Source organism: Callospermophilus lateralis, chromosome 12, assembly GCF_048772815.1.
Source record: "Callospermophilus lateralis isolate mCalLat2 chromosome 12, mCalLat2.hap1, whole genome shotgun sequence".
In the NCBI taxonomy this organism is placed as follows: Eukaryota; Metazoa; Chordata; class Mammalia; order Rodentia; family Sciuridae; genus Callospermophilus; species Callospermophilus lateralis.
The window spans coordinates 86,704,118-86,729,536 of record NC_135316.1 but is presented as its reverse complement, the minus strand read 5'-3'; the positions used below and the strand labels follow the sequence as shown (position 1 = coordinate 86,729,536).

The following is a 25,419-nucleotide window of genomic DNA, read 5'->3' as shown; positions in this document are numbered from 1 at the left end:
CAAAACAAAAATACAATAATAAGCTTACATCTGCACTCTGTATTATATACAACCCTGCAAGTGAACGCAGAATAAAGATTAGTTAGAAAAATATCTTTCCAGCTCTTTATTTTTCTTGGCTGTCTGTCCAATCCCAAAGGAGTAAGGCTGATAATACTTTGGGGAATAAAAGAGCCTTTTGCTTGCTTCCTATGCCACATGGAAATCAAACAGCACCTCTGAAAGGCAAGCTGTTCCAATTTTTAGTAAAACTGTACTTCTCTTGGTATGGAGAATTTAATAAGAAATAATGTCCCTAAGTAAACCCTGCATATAAGCACGAACTGAATGGTCACTACTGAACCAATAACATTACTATTAGGTAAAAGAGAAATACACCTGTGCTAAGTTAGAAAGGATCAATTTCAAAACAAAAAGTACTACTAATGCTTATCTAGATTATATATAGTAGCTAAGCAAAATAGTTTGACAATTAAAAAGTGATGAAGGTACATAGAGACACAAAAATTGAAAAATTAAGACTTCAAAAAAGTAGACACACTAAATCTTTCTATATCTAGGAGGCCAACATGGACAATGAAGAATTATATTAAAAACACTCTTTTGACCAAATTGAAATATTTGGCAATGTTTTAAAAGCCATATAGCCTTCACTGAAATTATACACAAAATGGCTAAAATCCTTTTCTTTTCCCTGAACCATCTGCGGTTGCTGGCCACCCTGCTTCCTTGAGTTCCTCCTGGTATGGCTTTCTCTGACAATTCAACCTTTTTTCCTGTGTTGCTATAACTATTCCTTTTCTCACTTTTTTTTTTTTTTTAATCCCTCTGTCCCAAACAGAGCCACTGAACTTTTGGGCTGTACTCTCTTCCTTAGTGAATTCATCTACGTCATACTGATACTTTTTTCTTCAATTGAACAACCATACTCCTATCAGCTCTTTCTCCCTTACTGATAACTAATTTCACATTCTTACTGAAATTAAGGGAGGTCAAAACCGACCCGGATTCCTCTACTACTTACTCTTTTAGTAATTACGGGCTTGATTATGTGTCTTTCTATTTCATAGTAAACCAAAATCAGAAAAGTTAAAAGAAAAGCTAATGACAGCATAATGACAGAAACAAAAAATGGATGAGACATCAAAAGGGGAAAAAAAAAGCAGAAAAATCACTAAAAGTAAAACCCAAAGTTTAGCAATCTGGGATCATTTGTAATACAAGTCCCCTCTCTGTCCCAATCCCCCCCCAAAAAGAACGAAAAAGAGAAAAGTTGAGAGAATGATTATATAAATCACATAATTGCCATATAGCTATTTTCATTAAAATTAAATATCACTAATTCAGTTTCTCAGTCATACTAGTCATATTACAAGTCTTTGAAGCCACTGGCAGCTTGTGGCTACCTTACTGCACAATACACAAGAACACTTCAATCACTGCACACAGTTTTACTGGACAGTATTACAAGGCTAATTCACCATCCTTTGAATATTCCCTATGTATCAAGTACTGTGCTAGGTACACATGAGGCTTCTCTCTGCCCTCAAAGAGCACATAGCTAGTAAAGTGGAAAAAACAGATAAAAATAATTTACAATTGCTAAGATAGAGATAATATTTATGAGACAACAATTGATTCTGCATCCCTACACTGAATTCCAGATCACTTAGCTAAGATTTTAGTCCCTTTATCTAGCTTGTAAAACCTCCCTTTCTGCAGACTTGGCTGTATTCATTTCATTTAGCATTGTGATGATACAGCAACTGATGCAGAGACTCAACTACCACCTAGAAATCCCGGACCATCAGAGCCAAAGATGCTGACACCCGAACAAGATTTCTGTCCCTCTGAAGTTGGTGCTCTACACTGCTGACAACTCCTGAAGGAAAAAGCCATCCTGCCACTCTGGCTATTATTCCCTGGTCCCTCCCAGGAAAATACCTTTGCCTGAACCATTACTCTTGGTTTAGAGCTCCCAGCATGTGCAAGTCATAAGACAATACCAAGGAATTAACACTGAAGTTGAGGAAAAATCTCAAGCACAAATGGAATGAGGAGAGGAGAGGCACTTTCTAAACCAAAAGGAAAGGCACTGCAAGGATGAAAGAGAGAAGCATAAAAGTAAACAGAAAGATTTGTGGATGGTAGGGGTTCACTACAAGTCAAACACTTCCTACAACAGGAGGAAATAAAGTGGGATTGTGGCCCAACTGCCAAGAGCTTTCATGCCTCCAAGGTAAACCAGCTTGGTCTAGAGTGGCCTGTGAGTGATATGCAGTCATTATTAAGTAGAAAAGTCAGATAATGAGATCTGTTTCCAAAAGACAAATGTGGGAAAAAGAACGAAGGTACATAATAGTAGATGAATAAAGAGGAAAGAAATCTAGAAGGAAACGAAGATAGTAGAAAAAAATACGGGGAAATAAGAGGAAAATAAGTAGTCCAATTATTGACACAATCTATCCAGCACACTGGCACCCAAAAAATGTTTGTTGCCCAAATTTAGTGAGGATAATGAGACTACTTTAGATCACACAGAAGGACAGAAAGCAAAAACCACTAGCAACACAAAAATGTTAAGGATTGGTAGAATAAACAGAAACAAAGAGTGAAATGAGACAATAGTCACTACTATCTAGAATACTATTCCAAGACCAGCTGCAGGCTTGCTCCCCATTTCCTTCAAGTCCTTGCACAAATGTGAACATCTTAGTAGGCTCTTCCCTGGTTGCACCATTTAAAGCTACACACACAGGCATACTCTTAGATTCCCTCTGTAGCACTTACCATCATCTAATATAATACATATTTATCTTGTTTACTTTGTTTAATGTCTGTATCCCTATTATTTAAAGATAAGAGGTATTGGGGGAGGGTCCTCTTTCATTCATCACAATACACCAAAGGCTAAAAAAGTGCTTTGAGTGTGGGAGGTACTCAACACACACTTGGTGACTGAGTAAAAAATGGAGAAAAATGAAAAGTAGAATTATTATATGTAGACTAATACATATAGATATAAATTATATCTAACATGGAAATTATTTTAATTTTTTTGAGACCTAAAATTTAAAATGTGCATAACTAAACAGTTCTTTAAATATAAAAGGCTCAAAAGATGTTTTCTTCAAACACAAATAATATATCTGAACACATAAAATTAATTAAACAGGTCTTTCTGCTTACAGTCAAAAAGTAATGAGAGAGGGCTGAGGATATATATAGCTCAGTTGGTACATGCTTACCTTGCATGCACAAGGCCCTGAGTTCAATCTCCAGCACCACAAAATAATAATAATAATAATAATAATAATAATAATAATAATAATAAAGATCAATAGCTTGATTAATCACAATACTTGACAGCCACACAAGAAATCACCACTTCAAGGATTTAAGTCTTATTAAAAGCACTAAATCTCAGATAACACTTTCTTAACTTCCATTACAAATTTCTAGTTTCTTTTCTTTGGGGTATTATTAAAGATTAAACAAAGGCAAGAAGCTAAAGTTGAAATATCAGAATATTACTATAAGCATAATCATTTGCTTCAAGATGTAATAATGAGGATCTGACAAAGAAAGTGAAGAGCGATTGAAAGATTAGAAAGGTAAAAATAAAGAAGCACAGAAATACCCTCCTAGTTAGCTGGCTTCAGGAAAATTAACAACATCATTAAGCTTCACTTACCTCATCAGTAAGCAGTTAACAAACTAGCACCTACGTACCTCACAGGCTTATTCTGAGTGTTTTTTTGGAGGATTAAGTCTGTTTTAAGTAATGAGCTTAGCACAGTGCCTATTAGTCATTTACTCCTTTAATCCACAAACATTTATAAGAGCCTACTATACAAAAATCACCTTCCAAAGAGGCCAAAGGAAAATATACACCTACCCTCCTGCAAAGGAGAATGAATTACAAAGTGTAATCAGTGCTACGGAGGCCAATAAGGTCCTGAGACAGAAACCAAGGAAATTAGGTCAATCAACTTTAGATATGGTCAGGAAAAGTAGTTGCACAGAAAAGCTAAGAAGGCAGTGTCCATACACAAAGGGTATATAAGCACACTGATAAGGCCAAGGGGCTGGTGTGTCCAAAGGCTCAGTTCAGCTGTGGGGAAGAGCCTGCAGCTTGTCTGAGGATCTGAGGGGAACTTAGTATAACAGAAGCATATTAAGTCAAATGGGATGAGATCAGAGATAGGTAAGAGCCAGATTATGCAGAAGTCTGAAGAGTCATGGTAAGGATCTGTGATTTCATTCATGGGAATTTATTCTTCAATGGCAACACTCAAGATACTTCTGGAAAAAGTATTACAGAGGAACATGGATGGAAGTAGAAGTATTAGTTCCAAGACTAACGCAGTAGTCCAGGAAAGACAAGGTGCTTGTGCTGGAATAGGTGGTATGATGGAGATAAAGAAAAGTGGATACACTTTTCAGATATACTTTGATATACTTTTTAATTGATTAAAAATGATCAATGGAAAGGAAAAGTTAAAAAGGACACAGGTGGAAGTAGAAAAAATAGCAAGATCATTAATTAAACCCAAATATTGTAATACACTCATGTAAACCCAAATAATAGTATTTTAATGTAAAACAACAGAGATTATCAGATTTTGTTTAAAAAAAAAAAAAAAAACCCACCAACTATGTGATGCTTAAAGAGACTCTTCTTAAGACCAAAGAAAGATTTAAAGGAAAAGGGTAGAAAGAGAAAAGGTGATAAAAATAATGAAAGGACTGCTCTAGTAGGAAGATACAACAATAATAAATTTATTTGTAGCTTACCCTCAAAGGATGTTACACAAAATTTGAGAGAACCAAAAGAACACGTAAACAAGTCTTCACAGCTGGAGATTTTAATGTGGTCTCTCAGCTGAGTGAAGAAAAAGACAAAGTCAGCAGCAGGCTAAAGGCAAAGCTCAGCTCAGGATAGAGGGCTTGCCTCGGGGCATAAGGCCGTAGGTTGACACACAGCACTGCAAAGGATGCTTTTATAGTCAGTAACCACATAGTAGACTGAACATAATAAACTTGATGTCATTGATGTATATAGCAAATCACACTCAATTTTCTAAAAATGACCATACAGGGAGGAGTCAGCAAATGTACTCACAATTTATATCACAGGATGAATGGTCCCAGACAATAACATTCTTTCTAGATATCAATAATAAAAGTATAGCTACAAATCCCCAAGTGCTTAAACATTAAGCAGTATATTTCTAAATAACCCATGGGTCAAAAAAGAAACCACACAGAAATTATTAAAACTTTGAATTAAATGATAATAAAAATAATACATATTGTTAGACGCATGAGATCTAGGTAGAGTTTCATTTAGAAGGAAATTTCATATACCTAAATGTAATCATTAAGAAAATAAAAGAAGCCAGTATTTCAAGGCACATGCTTGTAGTCCCAGGTACTGGGAGGCAATTCAGAGCCAGCCTGGGCATCAGGGTGAGATGGGGAAAGGGGGCAGGGAGCAGTGAGTAAAGTAAGAAAGAAAGAAGAAGGAAAGGGGGAAAAAAAAAGGCTGATAATTAATGACTAAAGTACCCATCTCAACAAACTTGAAAAAGAACAGCAAATTAAATTTTAAAAAGAAGACATAAAGGTAAAGGCAGAAACCAAAAGAAAGTAACTTTTAAATCTAAAAATTGGCTCTTTGAAAAGATGGGAAAAAAAGATGCACAAATTACCAGCAAGCAGAGTTTGAAACAAAACAGCAGGTGTCATAGAGACTCTGAGATAAAAATGATAAAAGGATATTGTGGAAAACTTAAGTCAACTCAGAAAAATTATATGAAATGGAAAAACCCTTAAAAAAGTAAAACTTGTCAAGTCTGACAAAGAAATAGAAAATGTGAATAGTCCTGTATATATTAAAGAAATAGAATCAATGGTTTCCACAAGAAAATCCCAGGTGGCTCCACCAGTAAAACTTTTTAAGCATTTATGGATAATAAAATCAATGTTCAAACTCTTCCAGAGAATTAAACATTCCCCAGCTCCTTTTAAGAGGTCAGTGTAACCTTAATATCTTAATCTGCCAAAGATTTTACAAGAAATTAAACTGCTAGTCAATCTTTTCCATGAACAAAAATGCAAATATTTTAAATGAAGCATAATCTAGCATAGTAAAAGGATAATGCATAATGAAAAGGCCAGGTTTATCCAGAAAGTCCAGGATGCTTTAAAATTAGGAAACATATAGCCTCCCTCCACCCACCTCATCACCAAAAATTAACATATATATTTTGGGCACAGCAACTACACTCCTAAGAATTTTATCCTGAGAGAATAATCTGACAAGGGACAGGGATATGTCTAAGTATATCCATTATAAAATTGTTTGTAACAGCTTTTAAATGGCTGCTATTGTTTAAATCTGTGTCCCAAAATTCACATGTTGGAAACTCAATCCCTAATGTCGCAGGACCTTCTAGAAGCAATAGGTCATGGAGGCACTAATGAACCAAGGTCATTATCAAGGAGTAGGTAAGTTACAGCTCCCTATTCCTCTTAGCTTCCTACTCTTTTCCCTCCCTCTTGTCTCCTTTACCCTGTGGGTGGTTCTCTGTTATAGCATCAGGAAAGGAACTAAGACAATGCTCATGAATATGGAATTAGCATATATATTTTTACCAGAATCATTTCAAAATTATAAGGTGGTTCTGTACTTGTTTGTATGGGTGAAGTTTTTTTACAATCTTTTCATTTATTAAATGAAAAGAGCATGAATATTTCTAAGGCAAAACCAATACATTTATACTGAAGAAAACTAAACATATATCTTGAGAACATTTTGTACAGACACAAGGAACTGCCATTTTAATTTAAGTTACAAGATAGAATGCCAGACTTCAATAATTTTCTCAAACTCTAGTCATAAAAAAAAATCTAGTCAGAAAACCATTTTAAAAAAAAACTATCAATTTGAATCAATCAATAGACAATCTGCATGATATAAGCAGTTAAGTAAGAAGAAAAAATAAAATGCCCCAAAAGTATGAACTCCTTTGCAAAGTCCATTTGTTTCACATTGTTATATATATAAAACATTCAAAGAGCTCAGATTACAGGAAAAATCTAGTATGTACCGAATATGTACAAAAAGTTCCAGCAAGTTTAAAGGAATCTCCCTTTAATTTTGGCAATTAGTAAGAAAACCAACCTTTACTAAAATTACCATCCAGAGGTGACATGGTATATTATAAGGTACATAAAATGAGTTTCTTCTCTTATACTGCTAGCTCAAAGTAATCAGCAATGACTGCCTGCAGTAAGGTGTTTGGAGGGAATCAGAAGCATTCTACACAGGAAAATGTGCTTGAGGGATTTAGCAATGTTTGTTGTCAGGTATACCAGCAGGGAAGGGTGGGCAGAATGTTTATCACTATGTTATGAGAACCAAACTTCTACCCTAACTAAACTTCTTCCTAGTTATGTAGCCTCAAATAAGTTCCTTACCCTCTCTGAACCTAGTTGGGAGAAAATATATATATATACACACATACACACACACTTGATACAAATCAGAATATAATGTCTGATAGATACAAAAAAAGCCAACAAAAGACCAATGGGTAACAAAAGTTTCTCCTAAGGCCACACTACAACTTCAAAATAACTAACAATCTTCTTTTCTGACTGATTACCACTTTTCAACATTGATTCACCCAGTTCCCATAATTTCTCCTGTCTCCTAAACAAAGACTGTTGAGAGACTAAATTACTAACCCACCTTTACTTTAATCCAGGATTCCACTTTCCCTAGTCTCTAATTTAAAGCATTCAGCAAGGACCAAACTCTAGAATTCCTCCTCTCTCCTCTGAGACTCTGCAGGGTTCCCCCCGCAAGGGCTCTCCCTAGCTGGAAATCACTAAAATCACTACACCTAAGCTGGTGGTCTTCACCAGGTGAGTATTACAGTTTCTATACTTATGCAGGGTCACTCTGAGAATTAAATAAAATACTATCATTTAGAAAATGCCAAACACTTACCTGGTAAATAGCAAGTACACAAGAAACATTAATTCTCTCCTCTATTAGATCAAAGTAAAGCTATCAACAGGCAATTTTATATTTTAAATCATCTACCTAGTCATTCACTATCTAGAATCTTCTATTTCCCTGGGCATAGTGACATATTTCTGTAGTCTCAGCTATTCAGAGTTAGGGCGGAGGTTGAAGCCAGATGATGGCTAGAGGCCAGCAGTTGAAGGCCAGTTTGAGCAACATAGTGAGATCCTGTCTCAAAATTAAAAAAGACAATCTGAGGAACTGGTAGAGCCTGTATTAGTATGCACAAGGCCCAGGGTTCAAACTCTAGCATCAAACACACAAAGAACAACAACAACAACAACAACAAAAAAAAAAACAATAACACCTTATCTCTGCAAAACTCTGCTAAGAGCCAGAAAATTAAGCCCCCACATAAAAAGAACTCTAAGCAACCAAAATAAATATGAGCAAGTCCATAAAATACAGACCCTGCTACTATGCTATAGGGCCTTTTACTTTAGTACTCCTAAAACTCCTACTCAGATATCATTTACTTTTTTAACACATACTTTAGAGAACACTGGTTTCTACACCCATCGCAAATTAGGATCAACAACTATAAATAGAGAAGGATAGGCAGGCATATGACCACAGAAACAAATAACGGCTCAAGGCAAAAGCTACAAATATCAAACAAAAAGTTAAAATGCTCAGAAATCTGAAAGTCACTAAATTTAGAAGCCACATTTTAAATTGACTATCCCACTTATAAAATAAATGAGTGCATACCTCTACCATATGTGTATTCATTTATAAATCATATATTTCATATGCATACTATAAAACTTATACGAAAACAAATTAAAAGAAGTTTTAATTTCATCATATTATTTAAATTAACTATTTTAAATATAAATTTGTTTAAATCTTGCCATCAAAAAAATTATTACTATTAATGTATTAAATGAAAGCACTATTATTGAATATGCCTCTTTATTTAAAACAAAAAACAACAACAACAACAAAAAAACTTGTTTTTCCTAGTTTGTGAAGTTCTATGTTGACACTGGTTTTAAGAGCTGTTATCCTAAGTCATAAATGAAAACCCTAGCTCACAAAGATGTACAGATCCATAGAAAAGAATTGTTTACTAGCTTACTAAATCATACTACTTTTCCATTCCATCAAAGTCATCTATCTGATACGTTACTAAAATTTTGTTTGTACAGATTGTCTATTTTTTTGTGAACTAAAAAAATGTTTCACTTTTTGTGTGTGTAATTCCAATAAATGGGTCCAAATTCCAGTGTAATTCTCTTCAAGGAGGATTTTCAATAAATTGAAAATAATCAAAATGTCTTCTCCAAAACATTACTTTCTTCTGAAAAGCAGGCACTTTCTCACTTAGGGTTAAAGTGTCAGTATTGCCTTTAAAGAGACAACTTAGCGTTTGTTTTCTCAAAAATAGCTGCTTGGAAAACACACTAATTATAGCCTCTTCTTATAGCCTCTTCTTATGACAGAACAGATCAACTTTTTTTTTTTTTAAGAATTATAATTTTTTGTCATAAAAATGTCTAATTCATATTTGAGTTCTACAACTCAAGTTCTTTGACAGGAAACTTCTCTTTGCCATCTCAATACTAAATATTATAGATTCTTCCTTTTAAAAATATTTTTTAAATAACTACATAATAGAAAAATTGCAAAAACTTAAACTCATGGTGCTGCTATTGGACCCTACGTTACAGAATTCCCACTCTTCTCTCAGCAAATCACACTCACTGTGACCACCTGAATGTGGATCTAGGAAAATCTCAGAGCCTCCATATTAATTCAAAAGTTTACCTCCACCCTTGGCCATAGGGGCACAAAATAAATAAACAGAAGTTCTGATATTTTTATTCTCATACCTCAATTAACATGCCTCCTCTCTGAGTGCTGAGAGCATCAGTTATAACTTAATGAATACTACATTAAATAGACAGGTATGCAATAAACACTAATTGAGCAGAATTAAACATTATTCAAACGATGGCTCTCAGTCACCAAAAAAGAGCTAAACCATACATGGCACATTCTATTTAAACAATTTAGATAGTAATCTGAAATTGTTAAGGTAAAGCTATTTCAAAACATAATCTTCATGTGTTCAGAAAATTCACTGATTCAGAATGACTTATTACCAAGGTGTCCACATCACTAGCCATCCCACTTCATTTTACCCCCAGAATAAGAGAAATTAAAAATCAAAGAGGATATTTAAGAGTGGATACATCAGTCACCTAAATACACTGTTTCATATTATGAAAACTAGGAGAGTCATCAGTATTTTATCACTAACTTAAAATAACTTCAAGCTCTAATATTAAAAATTTTTTCACATTCAAATTGATAATAGAAGCAGTCATCATATACTTGATAGTTTCTAACAACACAGAACAATATTTCTTCTACCATAACAAAGACAATAACACTTATGAGTCAACAGAGTCACAATAGTTTTTAAATGTTTACTGTTTTAGAAAAAAATGGAAAACATAACAAAAGATACTTATGTCCATATAAATTTGATACCAATGTAAGAAGAATGCCAAAAACATCGAAGTAAAATGATTCACAGGAAGGAAAGTTCACTATGGGCTAGAATAAACTAAACTATTTCACAGATGAGAGGACATGAGCTGGGTTAGAATTCAGAACTGGAAAGGAAAAGAGCTGAAGGAAATAATTTGTTTTTTCAATTAAAAAATAATAATCTAGCTGTGATGGCGAATGCCTGTAATCCCAGTGACTGGGGAGCCTGAGGAAGGATGATCATGAGTTCAAAGGCAGCCACAGCAAAATTGAGGGCCTTAGCAACTCACTGAGACCCTGTCTCTTTAAATAAAATACAAAATAGGACTAGGGATGTGGCTCAGAGGTCAAATGCCCCTCAGTTCAATCCCCAGTACTCTGCACCCCCCCCCCAAAAAAAAACTTCTAATTCAAAACATCAACTGTAAGGCATATTCAAGTAAAGCAACTTAGAGAAGCATTCAATTAGAAATATATTACTGATTAAGATGTTCATCTAGTCACATACACATTTGCAAACAGTGCTTAAACTACCCATTAGCTTCATAAAATCTTCCAACTTAAGACTTGAAAATAAAGAGTACAGCAGAAGAAAAATAAAAAGGAGCTGTAAGAGAAAAATCATTTGTCATCAGATCTCAATGTACTTCTCTCAATGTTAGAATTTTTATTTTCTCTGGATTTTATGCAGCATGGCATTCTCCCCTGGTATGCAGATCATATTACTTTATTTTTTTAATATTTGTTTTTTAGGTTTTTTAGGTGGACACAATATCTTTATTTTATTTTTATGTGGTGCTGAGAATCGAACCTGGGGCCTCACGCATACTAGGCGAGCACGCTACCACTTGAGCCACATTCCCAGCCCAGGACATATTACTTTAACCCAGAAAAGTGACAGAAATTCACTTTGAAAGGAAATTCATTTTAGTAATTTCCTGTCCACAAGAGGGCTCCAATATTTCTTCCATGAATGAAATAGAATTAAAATTACAATGAAAATAGTCTAATTAAAGCACATAAAACATACTAAAAAAATTTTTTTGAATTGTCATTATCTCATTTAACCCCAGACTACAAATTGTTACATCTACATTAATTATTTTTAAAGACTCAGGGCTTTTAACTGTTTTATCAACTACAGTGTTTCAAATACAAGCAATGCTTTGCTATTGTCCTCACAGTTTCTTTCCTAGGTAGAGTTTTTAATGAAATAGATATTATAAAGTATAATTTTAGTCCAAAGCCTTCAACAGTACCCCAAATGTTTTATAAGCCACTTTTCTAAATACAAGAATGTATCTCTTGATAACTTTCCCACTCCAGAAAACAAAATTACTGCCTTATCTACCCATTCTTAGGCCTTACTACTAACACCAATGATCATTGTCTTCTTACAGAAAACCTACAACCACTAACATAAATCATGATATACTTATAAACAATGAATAATGCCCATCATATACTATGATGTTGGTTGGAAAAAAATAAAGGAAATGAATCATTTAAATATAAAATATTGTAATGATACTATTCAGATATTTTCAAATTTCTTACACATGTTACCACATTAAAATGTTAGGAAATGTAGTTCAAACTCAATCATTCTTAGAAAAAGAAAAACCAGCACTTCATGTAAACACACTTATAATATTTATAGGACATAACAGAATGTTGATTGGAAGAGTACCAATGCAAATTATTTTTTTAGTAGTACTACAAATCCACTTACTACAGGGCCACTATCCTCTTCAAACAACTGACTTAGTATGAATTATAAAAAGTGAGACTCCTAATGATAAACACAAAAAGTAAATGCTTAAAAACAATTTTAAACATGAGCTCCACTTACAAAACAAAAACAGATGCTAAAAAAAAAATCAATTTTAAAGTAACAACCACAGTCAGAAAAGAATAACAAAATATCAATTGAAATTACTGTAGCTCAGAAAAAGAATTAATGCTAATGAAAACAGGACAGGGGTTATAATTTCACTGCCCCACCCCAGCTCCTGGATAGGATTTCCTATGGAGCTGATGAGCACCATTAAAATATAAAAGAGCATAACATTTGCTTTGAAATAACACATTCGAGCTATCAACTCATGGAAAGCATAACATTTTACTGCACCAAGCAAAAAATGTATATATTCACACTTGCAAGGTTAGAGGATTGCAACAGCACACAGATCCTAATCGATTTAGTTATGTTGTAAGGGAAATATTAGTTTGTGGAAAGATGTAGGAGTGGTGAGACCAGCTTTTCAAATTCAGAGTGGTTAACTGTTCTCACTTTAAGTCATGAATGTGTATTCAATTGTTAATTATTGGTATGAAGAATTGAACAAATATGAAGCATTTAATCAACAATTTCTAACCAATTTTATTATATTTCAAAAAGTTGGGAATTCTAAGCATATATCCAATGAAGGCACTTCTTAAGCAAAGATGAAAATAAGTAACATCAAATGAATGTTTAAAAGACTTTCACAAAGAAAAACATCTTAATTTCCAACAAGTTGAACCTGAGATACAAAAAATGTCCAATAATCTAACCTGTTCATACCTCAGTACATCAGAGCATCACTGGGGCATTATATGTTTATTACATAATACTGCTTTGCCCTTGCATATCACCTTTAATCAAGTGATCTCAAAGCACCACAGAATCATCAAGGCCTTAACATACAGTCTAAAACAGATAAGTAGTTATATTTTATAATCGAAGCTATTAATAAAACCTTGCCCCTATTCCCCAGGCCCCTGATCCCAACATTATCTTCCAATCCCTCTCTCTGACTTAGAAACACCATTCCCCAAATCATCTCAATTTGTCACTGATGCTACGCACATTCCAGCTTTTCATTATCATTGGGCCTAAAGAAAGTAGTGGCTCTGTTTAATGACACAAATTTATTGCATTACAACTTCTGTGACAGAATAAATGGTACTTAGGTGAACATATCTTGCCTAGTACATGAAGATATAAAATGGAGGCTTTACAGAGAGCAAATCTTTGCCAGAGGCGATGAGCCCACAGAATCACTCATCAAACAGGGGAAACAGCATTTCCAAGCACTGTCTAGAGACCTCTCTAGGCAACTTCAAGAGCAGTGTAGAGCAAACCATGTCAACCACTCTTACCAGGTTAAGGAGACTATTCTCAAGTGTGCACACCAGGAGGGAAGGAAAAAATAAAAGGACAATGCATGAGTTTTAAGACTCTGGAAGGAAAGTGTAAGGCTGCCCTATGGCCACCCCAGAGACAGAACACTGTGGTTGCTTTGCATTTATAAAGCATATTAGAAGTGAAATCAAACATAAGCAAAATGTCTTTAAACCAAGGTCAAAATACATCATTTAGAGTACAATTTTTCTTATTTTAAAATTTATAAAGGTGGTGTCGTCCTACAGAAATATTTAACATTTTAAAATTTAATCATCAGCAAAGTTTAATTTTGTTTTTTTCACTGGAATGCACGAACACTCACATGTCAACTTAACACATGTGAACACCATTACATTAACTTCAATTCTTTCATCAATAGGATTATTCGTCTTCCTGTTAATTGCATTAGGTCTGTCCTTAGCACTGCAAAGTGTAATTTCACACTCCCACAAACCCACCTCGGCAGCCCAGAAAAGCTACACAGTAACTGTAGTCAAGACTCAAAACCTTCACCTTTATAAACCAAAACAAAAGCGCAATAAACAAGAGTACTTTTGTTTCAAGTTCTCAATACTCAGTAGCCAAGGCTCAAGAACGTGTTTTAAAATATCCGTCACTATAAAGCTCTAGAATACTCATATAAAAGTACCGATATACGGTCAGCCTAGATTTGAGAAAATTCCCAAACAACTTAAAATGTTTTTGTTCATCAAGACCCTCAAAAAAGCTCACAGCAATATACTAGTACACTTTTTTCAAGAGACCCCTGCTGTTGAAAAATATCAGTTATGTCCCTACGCATGATCATGTGTGTCACTGAGCAAGATTCCCGTTTCCTTGTCTACCTGGGTTTCCAGTGCGGACGCCCGTCCTCAGCTCTGCCCACTGTCACTGACGTTTGCAAAAGCGTTAAAATACAAGTGTTCGGAGGCTTCTAGCCAACAGGGAGATGTATTCTCCACTTCAAGCCCCTGCTACATTTCCCTATTTCTCCGCTGTCCTCAATGACTTAGAAAAGAGCCAAAATGAGAAAACCTATATTAAAAACAGTACTTTCTAAAAGGAGGAAACCAGAAGCTGCAACTTCTCCAAACCGGCTTTTCGACAGTCCCCAGCAAACCTCTGCCCCACGCCTGCGTCCTTTCTGATTAAATAAGACTGGCAACCACAATTAAATCAGAGTGTCATAACATCGTTCACTTACCATATCCGCCGGGACATTACTGGACATCTTGCCGTTTGAGATATACCCAGATATTTACGCAGAAAACAAACACAAAAGAACACAAGTCTTCAAGCTACAGAAATAAACCTTCACAATTTTGCTTGGTTCGTGATGTGCTTTCCAAAAAACAAACAAACAAAAAGTATTAAAAAGAAGTTATTTTGGAGCCAAAGTGTCGGCCTGGCCAAGGTTCTGGAGCGAAGAGGAACAATCCCCAGGAGCTGTGTGGCCAGAGCCAGAGGAAACTCTCAGGACAACAGCGGCAGCCCCCGTCGTCGTCTCCGTCGTCAGCAGCAGCAGCAGCAGCAACCCCAGGACCGGCCGCGCCAGGTGGACCGAGCCGAGTGACACACGGACATGGAGCGGGGTGGGAGGGGGTTAAATCCTCCTTCCTCCTTTCCAGCCCCAGCAATGATTCACACTCGCTCCCGAGTCAAGTCCTCATTAAGCAGGAGAAAAATGCCCCGGCTCGAGTGTTCATAGATAACTATGTGGCTACACATCGACGCGTGAGCAGCGAGTGCCCGGAGCTGTGGTCGGGCGCCGGCAGCGCACCCTCGCCCAGAGCCGCGCGCAGGAGACGGCTCAACTCGCGCCGCCGGGGCGGAGAGCCGGACCGCGGAAACCCGCGCTCAAGGGCATTTAACTAGTTGGAAGCCAAAGCGAAAGCCGGGGGCGGTGACCCGGGGCGCGGGGCGACGATCGCCGGACGCTCGAAGCGAGCAGGACCCCCCCAGGCCCCTCCGGGCTCAGGCCGCAGGCACCTCCGGACAGCAGCGGAGATCGGGGCGCATCGTCTCCGGCTCCTCGGGGCTCCTCCGCTGCCTCCGCCTCCCCCGCCACCGCCTCCCCCGTCTCCGCCTTCCCCTCCCCTCGCGAGCTCCCTCGACGCCGACTTCGGCGGGTCCCCGGAAGCGGCCGGGTCCTCCCTCTTCTCAGCCCAGGAATGGTTCCCTCTCAGAGCTTTCTGTCTCCTCCTCCTCCTCCTCCACTTTTCAGTTCCACACGCCGCAGCCGCCTGTCATCGCCTCTCAAACCAACATGGCGGCAGCGGCGGCGGCGGCAGCGGCGGCGGCTGCCTAAGCGCGAGTAGGGGACACTGGGAGAGCGCCCCCCCTCCTCGGAGCCCGCAGCCGCCGCCCCCCCCCCCGCCTTCACTCCCTTCCACCGCGGACACCAAGTGCGTCACTACGGAGACCACCCTCGAGCATCATGGGAAGTGTAGTCTACGCAGGTGGGGGGAAGGGGCCCCCTACGCGGCCTTGCTGGCTCCAAAACCACGCCCCCTAGCAACAGTTGCTAGAAAAGGAAAGCTCCCTTTCCTTGCTTGAGCTCATCTACTGCTCAGAGTTAGGAGATACCTGCTGTCACGAGTACTGTGATCGTGTTGGGGGAAGATAATTCTGCACGGAGAAATCCCCTTTTGCACAATATGCACTCAGAGTTAAAACATGGTGTTATCTCCAAAGAGAAGCATTCATTTTAATTACAGCACTCTCTCCACATCCTGCAATCTCAAACCATTTTGTAGAGTGATTTCATCTAGGTCTCTTCAACATTGCATTTTGAAGAGCAGAAGCAATCATTGATTTCCAATAAGGTCACAGAAGTTCAACAGGAACAAGGATCTCATTAAGCAGTGAGAATTTCGAACATATGTTTCTTGAAGAGCAGGGCCATAAAGCTACAATCTAGATAATTGAAAATTACCAAAAACTGTATTAGATACAATAGTGTTATCATGCCAAATCTATATCAGGAAATAGCTACTACAAACTGTATGTGGATTCACCAGTTTACCAAGCTGGCCTCTAACTTCTGTTGTAACTCGTGATGTGTAATTGAATAATGTCATTATCGAGAGATTTAGGTGGAAAATATGTCTACCCCAGATTTAGGAATGGAATATAGGAGCTACAATTGTCTATCTGAATCCTTATTCATATCTTTCTTAGTCCTTTAGGAAGGGTAGTCTCAAAAAGGCACCTGTATTAAAAATGCCAAGGGATTTAGAATCTGGAAACTACCTGTCCAACCTACAGCTGTGTGACCTCATGTGTAAAGCAGTCTTGCCTATCTTTCAGGAATAAAGTAGGGCCATTTGTGAGGATGAGTTCATACACGGGAAATAAATCACTGTAAATAACAATGCATCATTTGACGTGAAATGTCACTACTCACTCTCTCATTCAGCAAACAAATGTGCCAGGCACTCTGCTAGGCACTGGGAGTTTTAGAATGAACCATCCTGTGACTGCACTTAGGGAGATCATTGTCTAAGAGCCTCTGTCATTCCCTGTGCAGTCTCTCCAGTCAGGATTGTCTCATCCCATGGAAACTCACAAGGGTACCTGCCTCTTGAGTGGCCTGGCTGGATAAATTCCAAGCACTCCTAGAGGCCTACATCACCCTGAGGAGGATAGATCAAATTCCTAAAGAATTTCCCAATGGTAGAGGAAACAAGGGGCCCAGTCTTGCCACGATTAGGCTTCAGAACTTTGAGTCTGTAGTTACGTGATTTTCCAGGGCCTCTCCATGTTCAGCAACCACAAGCCTCTCTACCCTTCCACCAGTCCTCCAGGAAATCATGGCAGACGAGGATGCGTCAGTTAACCATAAACATTGGAACAAATTTTGCAGGCACTCACTTAACATCAGTCCTCCTCCCCACCCCTGGACCATAACTTTTTGCCTGCCCTGGCCATGGCTCTGCTGGACCTAAATGCTATTGTAAGTAGAAAGGAGAAGCATAAGCTGGCAGGACATATCAAAGCACCAAATTGCCCATTCTTGATGCTTGCCACCAATACACCAGGGACATAATGACCACCCACTGCCAGCCTAAGACCTTGGCATTTCTGCCACTTGGAATTGCTGTTTGCTACCAGTTACCACTGTCACCTCTACAAAAGGCCACATCTTTCAGAAGTAAAAACACTGCACCTGTGTTTCCAATTACTCTTCTAGGAGAGGTTGAGACATTATTCTCATTAAAACTCATTATAACTTCTCTCTGACACAGTTAAAGCATGAAGGAACATTATTGAACACAACTGCAGATTTTTCTACTCTGTTCCCTTTACTCTGTGCTTCCTGGCTCAGGAGGATGAGATGGGGAGGCTGCAGAAAGAAGCCCAGCTGTCCACAGCAGGGGAGGGTAACATCTTCTCCATACCAAGAACCTATTGTCAGCATCAGTCGGAAGGAAGTGAATGACACAGCATTTTTGTTATGGAAAAATAACTTCACAAGAAATCGAAAACCTGGCTCTACTACGAATTAGTTGTGTGACCTTCGCCAAAACACTTTGCTCCTCTGAGCCTGGATTTATTCATCTAAGGAGTTTGAACTAAATCTCTACAGACCCTTGAAAGAATCTGTGAGTGTCAAGTCCTAAAAAACAGAGCATGACACCCATGCACTGTTAAAAAATAGATCCCCCAAGTGACCACTCTGCGTACAAAAGGTTTTGGAGGGGTGGGATTAAGGGGATGATGAAAATATTATAAAATTAGTTTATGGTGGTTGTTGCACAACCATAAATATTCTAGAAACTACTGAATTGTGTGCTTTAACTGGGCAAATATCTTATGTTTTAAATTGTGGCAAAATACATGATAAAAATTTAGCATCTTGCTGGGCATGGTCTTGCACACCAGTAATCTCAACAATTCAGGAGGCTGAAGCAGGATCACAAGTTTGAGGAAAGCCTCAGCAATTTAGCAAGACCCTAAGCAAGAAAAAACCTGTCTCAAAATAAAAAATAAAAAAAGATGGGGATGTGGTTCAGTGGTAAAGAGCCTTGGATTTGATCTTCAGTATATTAAAAAAAATAATCATCTTAACCTTTTTTATGTATACAGTTCAGTATATTGTTATGAAGCTATCACCACCATCCAGAACTCTTTTAATCTTGCAAAAGTAAAACTGTACTCACTAAACATCTCCCTTTCCTTCCCCCACCCGGCAACCACCATTCTACTTTCTGTTTCTAAATTTATTCACTATGTTAGGTGCCTCATACAAGAGGAATCATACAATCTTTGTCTTTTTGTGACTGGCTTATTTCACTTAGCAAAATGTCTTCGAGGTTCATCCATGTTGTTGCATGTAACAAAATTCCCTTCTTTTTAAAGGCAGAATAATGTTCCAAAGTATTCATATCTGTAGTTAGACACCTGGTTGCTTTCAAAACCTTATGGCTAGTGGATGGATTTTTATAATATATAAATTGTATTTCAAATAAAGCTGTTTCAGAAAATGTCTCCCCATCTGCCCTGGAAAGGTTCTATAAGGATTTCCGTCTTAGGGTCGTTCCTTAAGTGTCTTCTCAAGAAAACTTGTGAATTTAAAGTAGATGGAAACATTGCTTTCTGTGTGAAACCAGTAACCTTTACCAGGCATTTCCTTAGCGAATTATCTCTTTATGCCATCTATTGTCATTTACAAAGAATCAGGGTGTACAAAAATGCTACAAGAGGCAGAGAAAGGATACAAAAATGCCTGGTGGGGGACCTCAAGGACACCCCATGCACTGTGGAGACAGAGACAGGGCCATGAAGATGGCCTTGGCTACCTCCATCTGATTTTGCCCAAGGTTGTCTGGCCTTCAGGTGCCCATCATCCCAGGTACAGTCTGGGATTTCTTAACAAAGAGCAGCTGGCAGTGGGGCTCCTAATGTGATGATAAGCAGGACCCTAGCCACACCTAAAGTTCTTACACTAAGTGTCTCCTTTGGTTGCAGCCAGAGAGTCACTTCAAAGGTTTACTGTGTAAAAATCACACTATACTGCCGCAGTCTGGCTGGGCACAAATCACGAGCCACTCAAGCAGGAACAAACTTTATTTTTGAACTCCACCAGCACACCACACACGCTTCCCAGGAACTCTCCGAACGCCACCCACATGGCCCCCAGGAACACCACACACCAACCGGAATTCCATCCCCTGGGCTGTGGGCCCATTCACTCTATGAGAACTCCACGGGAACTCCAAAGTAGCCAGCGGCACCCGAGGCAGCAAGAGCTGCCCTATTACTGGTGTAAAGGTCTAATATACAATTGAATCAATCCAGCATCATCTTAATGGCTCGCCTCTCAACCATTACTTCTGGCAAAATGCCAGGGGCCATTCTGACTGGCTGTGGCTCTCACTATACTCATGCAACATGATGACTGACTCAAAACTCACAAACAAAAGGTACTATTGGAGTTCAGAAGTCTTTTTCCATCCTGTCATTAAAAAAAAAAAAAAATTATCAGGGCTTTGCCTAGCTCAAAACTTCTAGGTGGCCCTCGTTGTTATCAGAGGAAATCAAACAACTCATCCTAGATCACAAAGCCCTGGGTGATTTGCCTCCAGTTTCCCTCTTCTGACCCCAGTCCTACCCTATCTCTCAAGCTGCCACCTGAACTTCAGATACTTGCCCTCCCTCAACCCCTCCAGCCTGGAGTCTTGGTCCATAAGTTCCCTTCCTGACACCCACCTGTTCACCTGGATTTAACCTGCTTAAACTCCACACACCTTAAGGCTGAGTTGGTTTTATTTCCCATACAGGATAAGGAGCCGTCAAAGTGCCTGGTGTTTATTCCAACAGTAGTGTTTATTAATTCATCACTTGTTTTTTTAATTTTCACCTAATTTCTTACTGCCTCTGAGCAAAGGAGAAGGGCATCTTGGGACGAACTCATACCACATCAAGGACAGGTGGATGTTTTAGTTACTAAATGAATGCAATGGTGGCCGGGGAGGAAATGTGATATGATTATTCCATAAGCCACCGAGACTGTGGCCACAGGTCACCTTTACAAACAAACTATGATGTGAACTGGCCAGTCTAAAAATTCATAGAACGCCAGAAAAGTAATTGTTATGTTTGTCTCCTGCTAATGGCCTACCATACCTTTCTCCCTAACCTGATCCCAAATTTGGAAAGTGGAGGGACTACTGGGAATTAAACCCAGTGACTCTGAACCCAAAGAGATACATCCCCTAGCCCTTTTTATTTTATTTTGAGACAGGGTCTCCTTAAGTTGCAAATGCTGCCTTCAACTTTCAATCTTCCTGAATTAGCCTCCTGAGTAGCAGGGATTGCAGATGTGTGTGACCGGGACCAACCTGACCTCTCTTGCACATATGATGGGTTCATTGAATCATCCAAGACTGGAACGAGAAGGGAGCTTAGAAATAATATCATCTCCTTCTTTTTCTTTTTAATAAATGAGGAAATAAAGACTTCTTGAGAAGCAGCCACATTTTCTTTGTAATTTTGAAATGTACGTGAGAATGAGTCTCCTCTAAGATGTTCCAAGAAACAAAAAGAATCATTCCTAACAGCACTATGTAATTATTGAATTATTATATAATGTATGATAAATCATGATAACTATGCCAAAAAATATAGAACTTATGACCAAATTGGTATCATAAAGCACAGTTATTATTCTCGGTTTTCATTGCCACAGAAATCAGCCCACAATTTTTTTTTAAAATTAATGACAAAAGTAATCAAAGTATCCAAAATTTTTCAAAATCTATTTAAGCATAATAGTTCCATCAGAGCAAGTTAATTTTCCTTAACACTAATCTCATTCTGTGGGTTCTAAATCCTATTTATTTTGTACCCCAATAACTTTTAGCATTGTCATGGCATATATTTTTGGGTTTTGATTTCTGATTTTGATAGATCCATAATTATTCTACAACTTCAAGTTGTGTTTCTCTGTATTCATCAAGAAAGATAGTGGCATTATCAATAAACATATTGAACATTATATTAATATTTAAGAGAGCAACATAAAAAATCAAGAAGCCTGTGATCACAGTGGCTTGGGAGACCGAGGTGGGAGGATCGCAAGTTCAGAGCCAGCCTCACCAACTTAGCAAGGCCTAAGGACTAAGTGAGATCCTGTCTTTAAAAAAAATAAAATAAAATTTAAAAAAGGGCTGGGGATGTCGCTAGGCTAAGCACCCCTGGATTCAATCCCAGGTACCAAAGCAAACAACAAACAAGCAGAATCAAGAAGTTTCTCCAAAGCTTCAAGTTTGCCCTCGAAGGCCATCTGCATTGGCAGGGAAGTTACCACTGTTGGAGAATGAGTGTCGCCAGAAACATGTCTTTGTCACTCCTGATTCAGTTCTTGGGTCAGGCCTTATTCCGAAAGCACCCACATGGTTGGATTTCATGGCCATGCGTCTTAAGATGAATAATGCAGTTAAGATTACATCTTCTAGAACACCGACTAGAGACTTCAGGAAAGAGCTGGGCCCTCGGTGTCTTACAGTGGTAGCAATAATAAAAGGAACCAATTACCCCATTTAACTTGGCCTTTAGTCTAGAACGTCAGGAGCCTTCATATCAGATTACCAGCTCATCTTTTTTGTAAGTTTCAGACAGGATTAATTTATCACAATGACAACCTTTGCCTTAATGTCACTGAGAAAAGAGATGGCCTGAAATGAATTTAAATAGACTGGAAAGTGAGAGAAAGAGAGAAAGAATATATTGGGTGAATTTGGCCCTAAATTCAAATCCTGGCTCTGACATTTACTAGATTTGGAAGCTTTGAGTAAGTTTCTCATTTTCCTCATCTATTAAAAAATTAAAAAAGGAAATGATAACATTAAAAGTAGAAAAGTGCATCCATTTAGAATGTTATATCAAAACATACAAATTTAAAACTTAGAACATTTTCTAGCAGAAGCTCTCAATAAGCTCCTGTTGCAATGATCCTCATGAAATGAGATGTCACTATTTGCCTGGGACAGGAGCATTACTATGCTAGTTATTCTTAGAGAATGTGCTTTCAGTTATTTGTTCATGCTCAGCACAGGTTTCTATCCACAGCATCTGCCTTTTCTCATAGAGACCAGGGGAACCACATTTACCAAAAGGCTTGCCCCTGACTAACAGAAGGTGGCCACTGGGCCTAGGAATTTGAACCCCAAACAGTGACCTCATGTGTATTTACTTCACAGAGAAAAGGAGTCAATTAAGGAATCTCACAGATTTGTATCCATCCTATTACCTCTTGGTACCCACACTTAACTTTATCACCCTCTGCTTCAAGGGAAGCCCTGCCTGGAAGCCCTCCTTTCCAGGGTCAGCCGTCTACCTGTCCAATAAGCTCCTTCTCTGTCTCTGGAAACTCATTCCAACAAATGATCCTTCTCTCATTCTTCCGTGTGCTTCTCCCTCTCTCTCGTGGTTCTTCTACCTAGGGTTGACCATAGACCTTGTAGTCAATGGTAGAGGAAAGGTGACATTACTAATACATAAGCAGGGAGAAACAGGTAAGCTGAGACTATTCCCATCTACTTCTCCATAGAAGCAATCTCTCCCCTCTTTCTTCTTTTCTTTTTTGCTAATGGGGATTGAACCCAGGGGCACTTTAACCACTGAGCCACATCCACAGCACTTTACTGTATTTTATTTAGAGACGGGGTCTCACTGGATTTTTAGGGCCTCGTTAAGTCGCTGAGGCTGGCTTTGAACTCTCAATCTCCTGCCTTAGCCTCCCGAGCCGCTAGGATTACAGGTGTGTGCTGCTGTTCCCGGCTCTTCCCTCTTAAAAACCCAGCCTATGCATTTCTCAGTGCTCTTCTCCAACTCCTCCCTCTCTGTTCCTTTCCTTAACGTCAGACTTCTTACTCATTCAGGGACCCTCTGTGTTCTCAGATTCGATCAAGCACCATAGCCAACGCTCTGGTTCCTTGACACTTTTAATAGAAAACATTTGGGAAAAAAAAGTTACATCTGTACTATACATATACAGACTTTTTTTCTTTTCATTATTCCCTAAACAAAACAAAATGACTACTGTTCACATAGTATTCGTCATTACAATTAAACAAGAGATGCTTTAAAGTGCACAGGAGGACGTGTGTAAGTTCTGAATACTATGACATTTTATGTAAGGCATTTGAAAACCTGGGGATGTGAGTTCTCTGGAGAGGTCCTGGGAACGATCCCTGGGGAATCCTGTGGGATGACTGTTTCAGGGAGTATAACCCATGGATTCCACTTCACGCAGCTCCAGGAGTGGTTCATGTTGAAGTAGACATGAATTTTTGCCTCTGGAGCTGAGCAAGGCACATCTGTGAAGGCCATACCTGGGGACACTACCCACTTCAATGTGACATCCTCCTTCTCTGTTCCCTCGAACTTCACCTGACTCTCAAGCTGAGATTTTCAACTGCCAAACGCCATAGACACCTGCCAGAACTTTTCACCCTTGGCCAGTGCTTGAGTCCTTGACACCACAGGCCACTCCCTTGCCCTTGACGGGCTCTGAAGTCAGGCTGGACTCTAGCTCTGCCACTCACTAGCACTGTGGACAGGTTCACTGAATCTGGGTGAAATGAGAGCGTCTCAAGCATAAAATATGACTAGTAGCACTATCTACTTTAGGGCTGTTGTGAGGCCCGGAGGAAACAGAGTCTGTGAAGCACTCAGCGTAGTGCCTGGTAGAGGTAAGGTATTCTAGAAAGGATTGAGGTCATTGTCCTTTAAAAAATGACAGGGTTTTCTATGAGATTACCCTTTCCAGGTTTTTTTTTTTTAAATATTTTTTTAGTTGTCAATGGACCTTTATTTTATTTATTTATATGCAGTGCCGAGAATCGAACCCAGGGCCTCACACATGCTAGGCTAGTGCTCTACCACTGAGCCACAATCCCAGCCCTTTCCAGATTTTCTGACCATCTCTTTGCTCCATCTCCATTTCCTTCTCTAATTTCTATATCGTGTCTGATCTTTAAATGTAGATGTTCCCCAAGTTGCTAAGTTTGGCCTCTTTTTCATCTCCTCCCCTTCCTTGCTTTTTCCCTTCTCCGTCTGCACGCCCTTCACTCCAGTGGCTTCCAACATTTCACTGAAGCTGATGAGGTCCAATTTTGCATCCTAGGCCTGGGCTGCTTCTCTGGGCTCCAGATCATACATCCCCGCTTCCCATTAGACCTTTCTATGCGATCGTCCAGCTGGAACTCCAAAGCCAACGTATTATAAACTAAAGGTCCATCCCATGCTGGTCCATCTAATCTCCCCCATCTTCCCATTGTCCGACCTTGACCTTTTCCCATCACTCATCCCTGTCCTGCTGAATCCCCCTTTTTTATATGTCGTCAGTTGAACACCCACACTTTCACACTCTTATTCATTTCTTCACAAGTTCTCTCTGGAACCAATTGTTTTTTATATTGCCTCTCCACACCAGGCCCACACTCTCTAATAAAGTCTGAATATTAGAGATTACCAAACACCAAACTAGGATAGAATGCTCATGAATCTAAGGGGAAGTGTTGAAAATCATGCAATGTGCATTTCATAAAGTATAACTTTTCAATTTAAACTTTTCAACATTCACCTTGTTTTAAGAGAGCATTCTTCCTACGTTGATGTTAAAATGATATCTTAGGAAATGGTCAAG

The 25,419-nt window shown here is 38.6% G+C and overlaps 1 protein-coding gene across 3 annotated transcripts in view; it reads right to left on the bottom strand.

The window, feature by feature from the left end:
• Ubl3 (ubiquitin like 3) overlaps positions 1-16,118 on the bottom strand; it is a 62,584-nt gene extending 46,466 nt beyond the window's left edge. Inside the window, exon 1 of one of the 3 annotated variants that reach the window (XM_076872090.2) lies at positions 14,971-16,118. In XM_076872090.2, coding sequence (XP_076728205.1) covers positions 14,971-14,997 — 27 coding nt within the window. In that variant the 5' untranslated portion in view covers positions 14,998-16,118. Of the gene's footprint in view, positions 1-14,611; positions 14,764-14,819; positions 14,925-14,970 lie in introns of those variants that run through there. The other 2 variants (XM_077110674.1, XM_076872091.2) reach the window with 2 other exon arrangements.
• Positions 16,119-25,419: the final 9,301 nt, after the last annotated feature.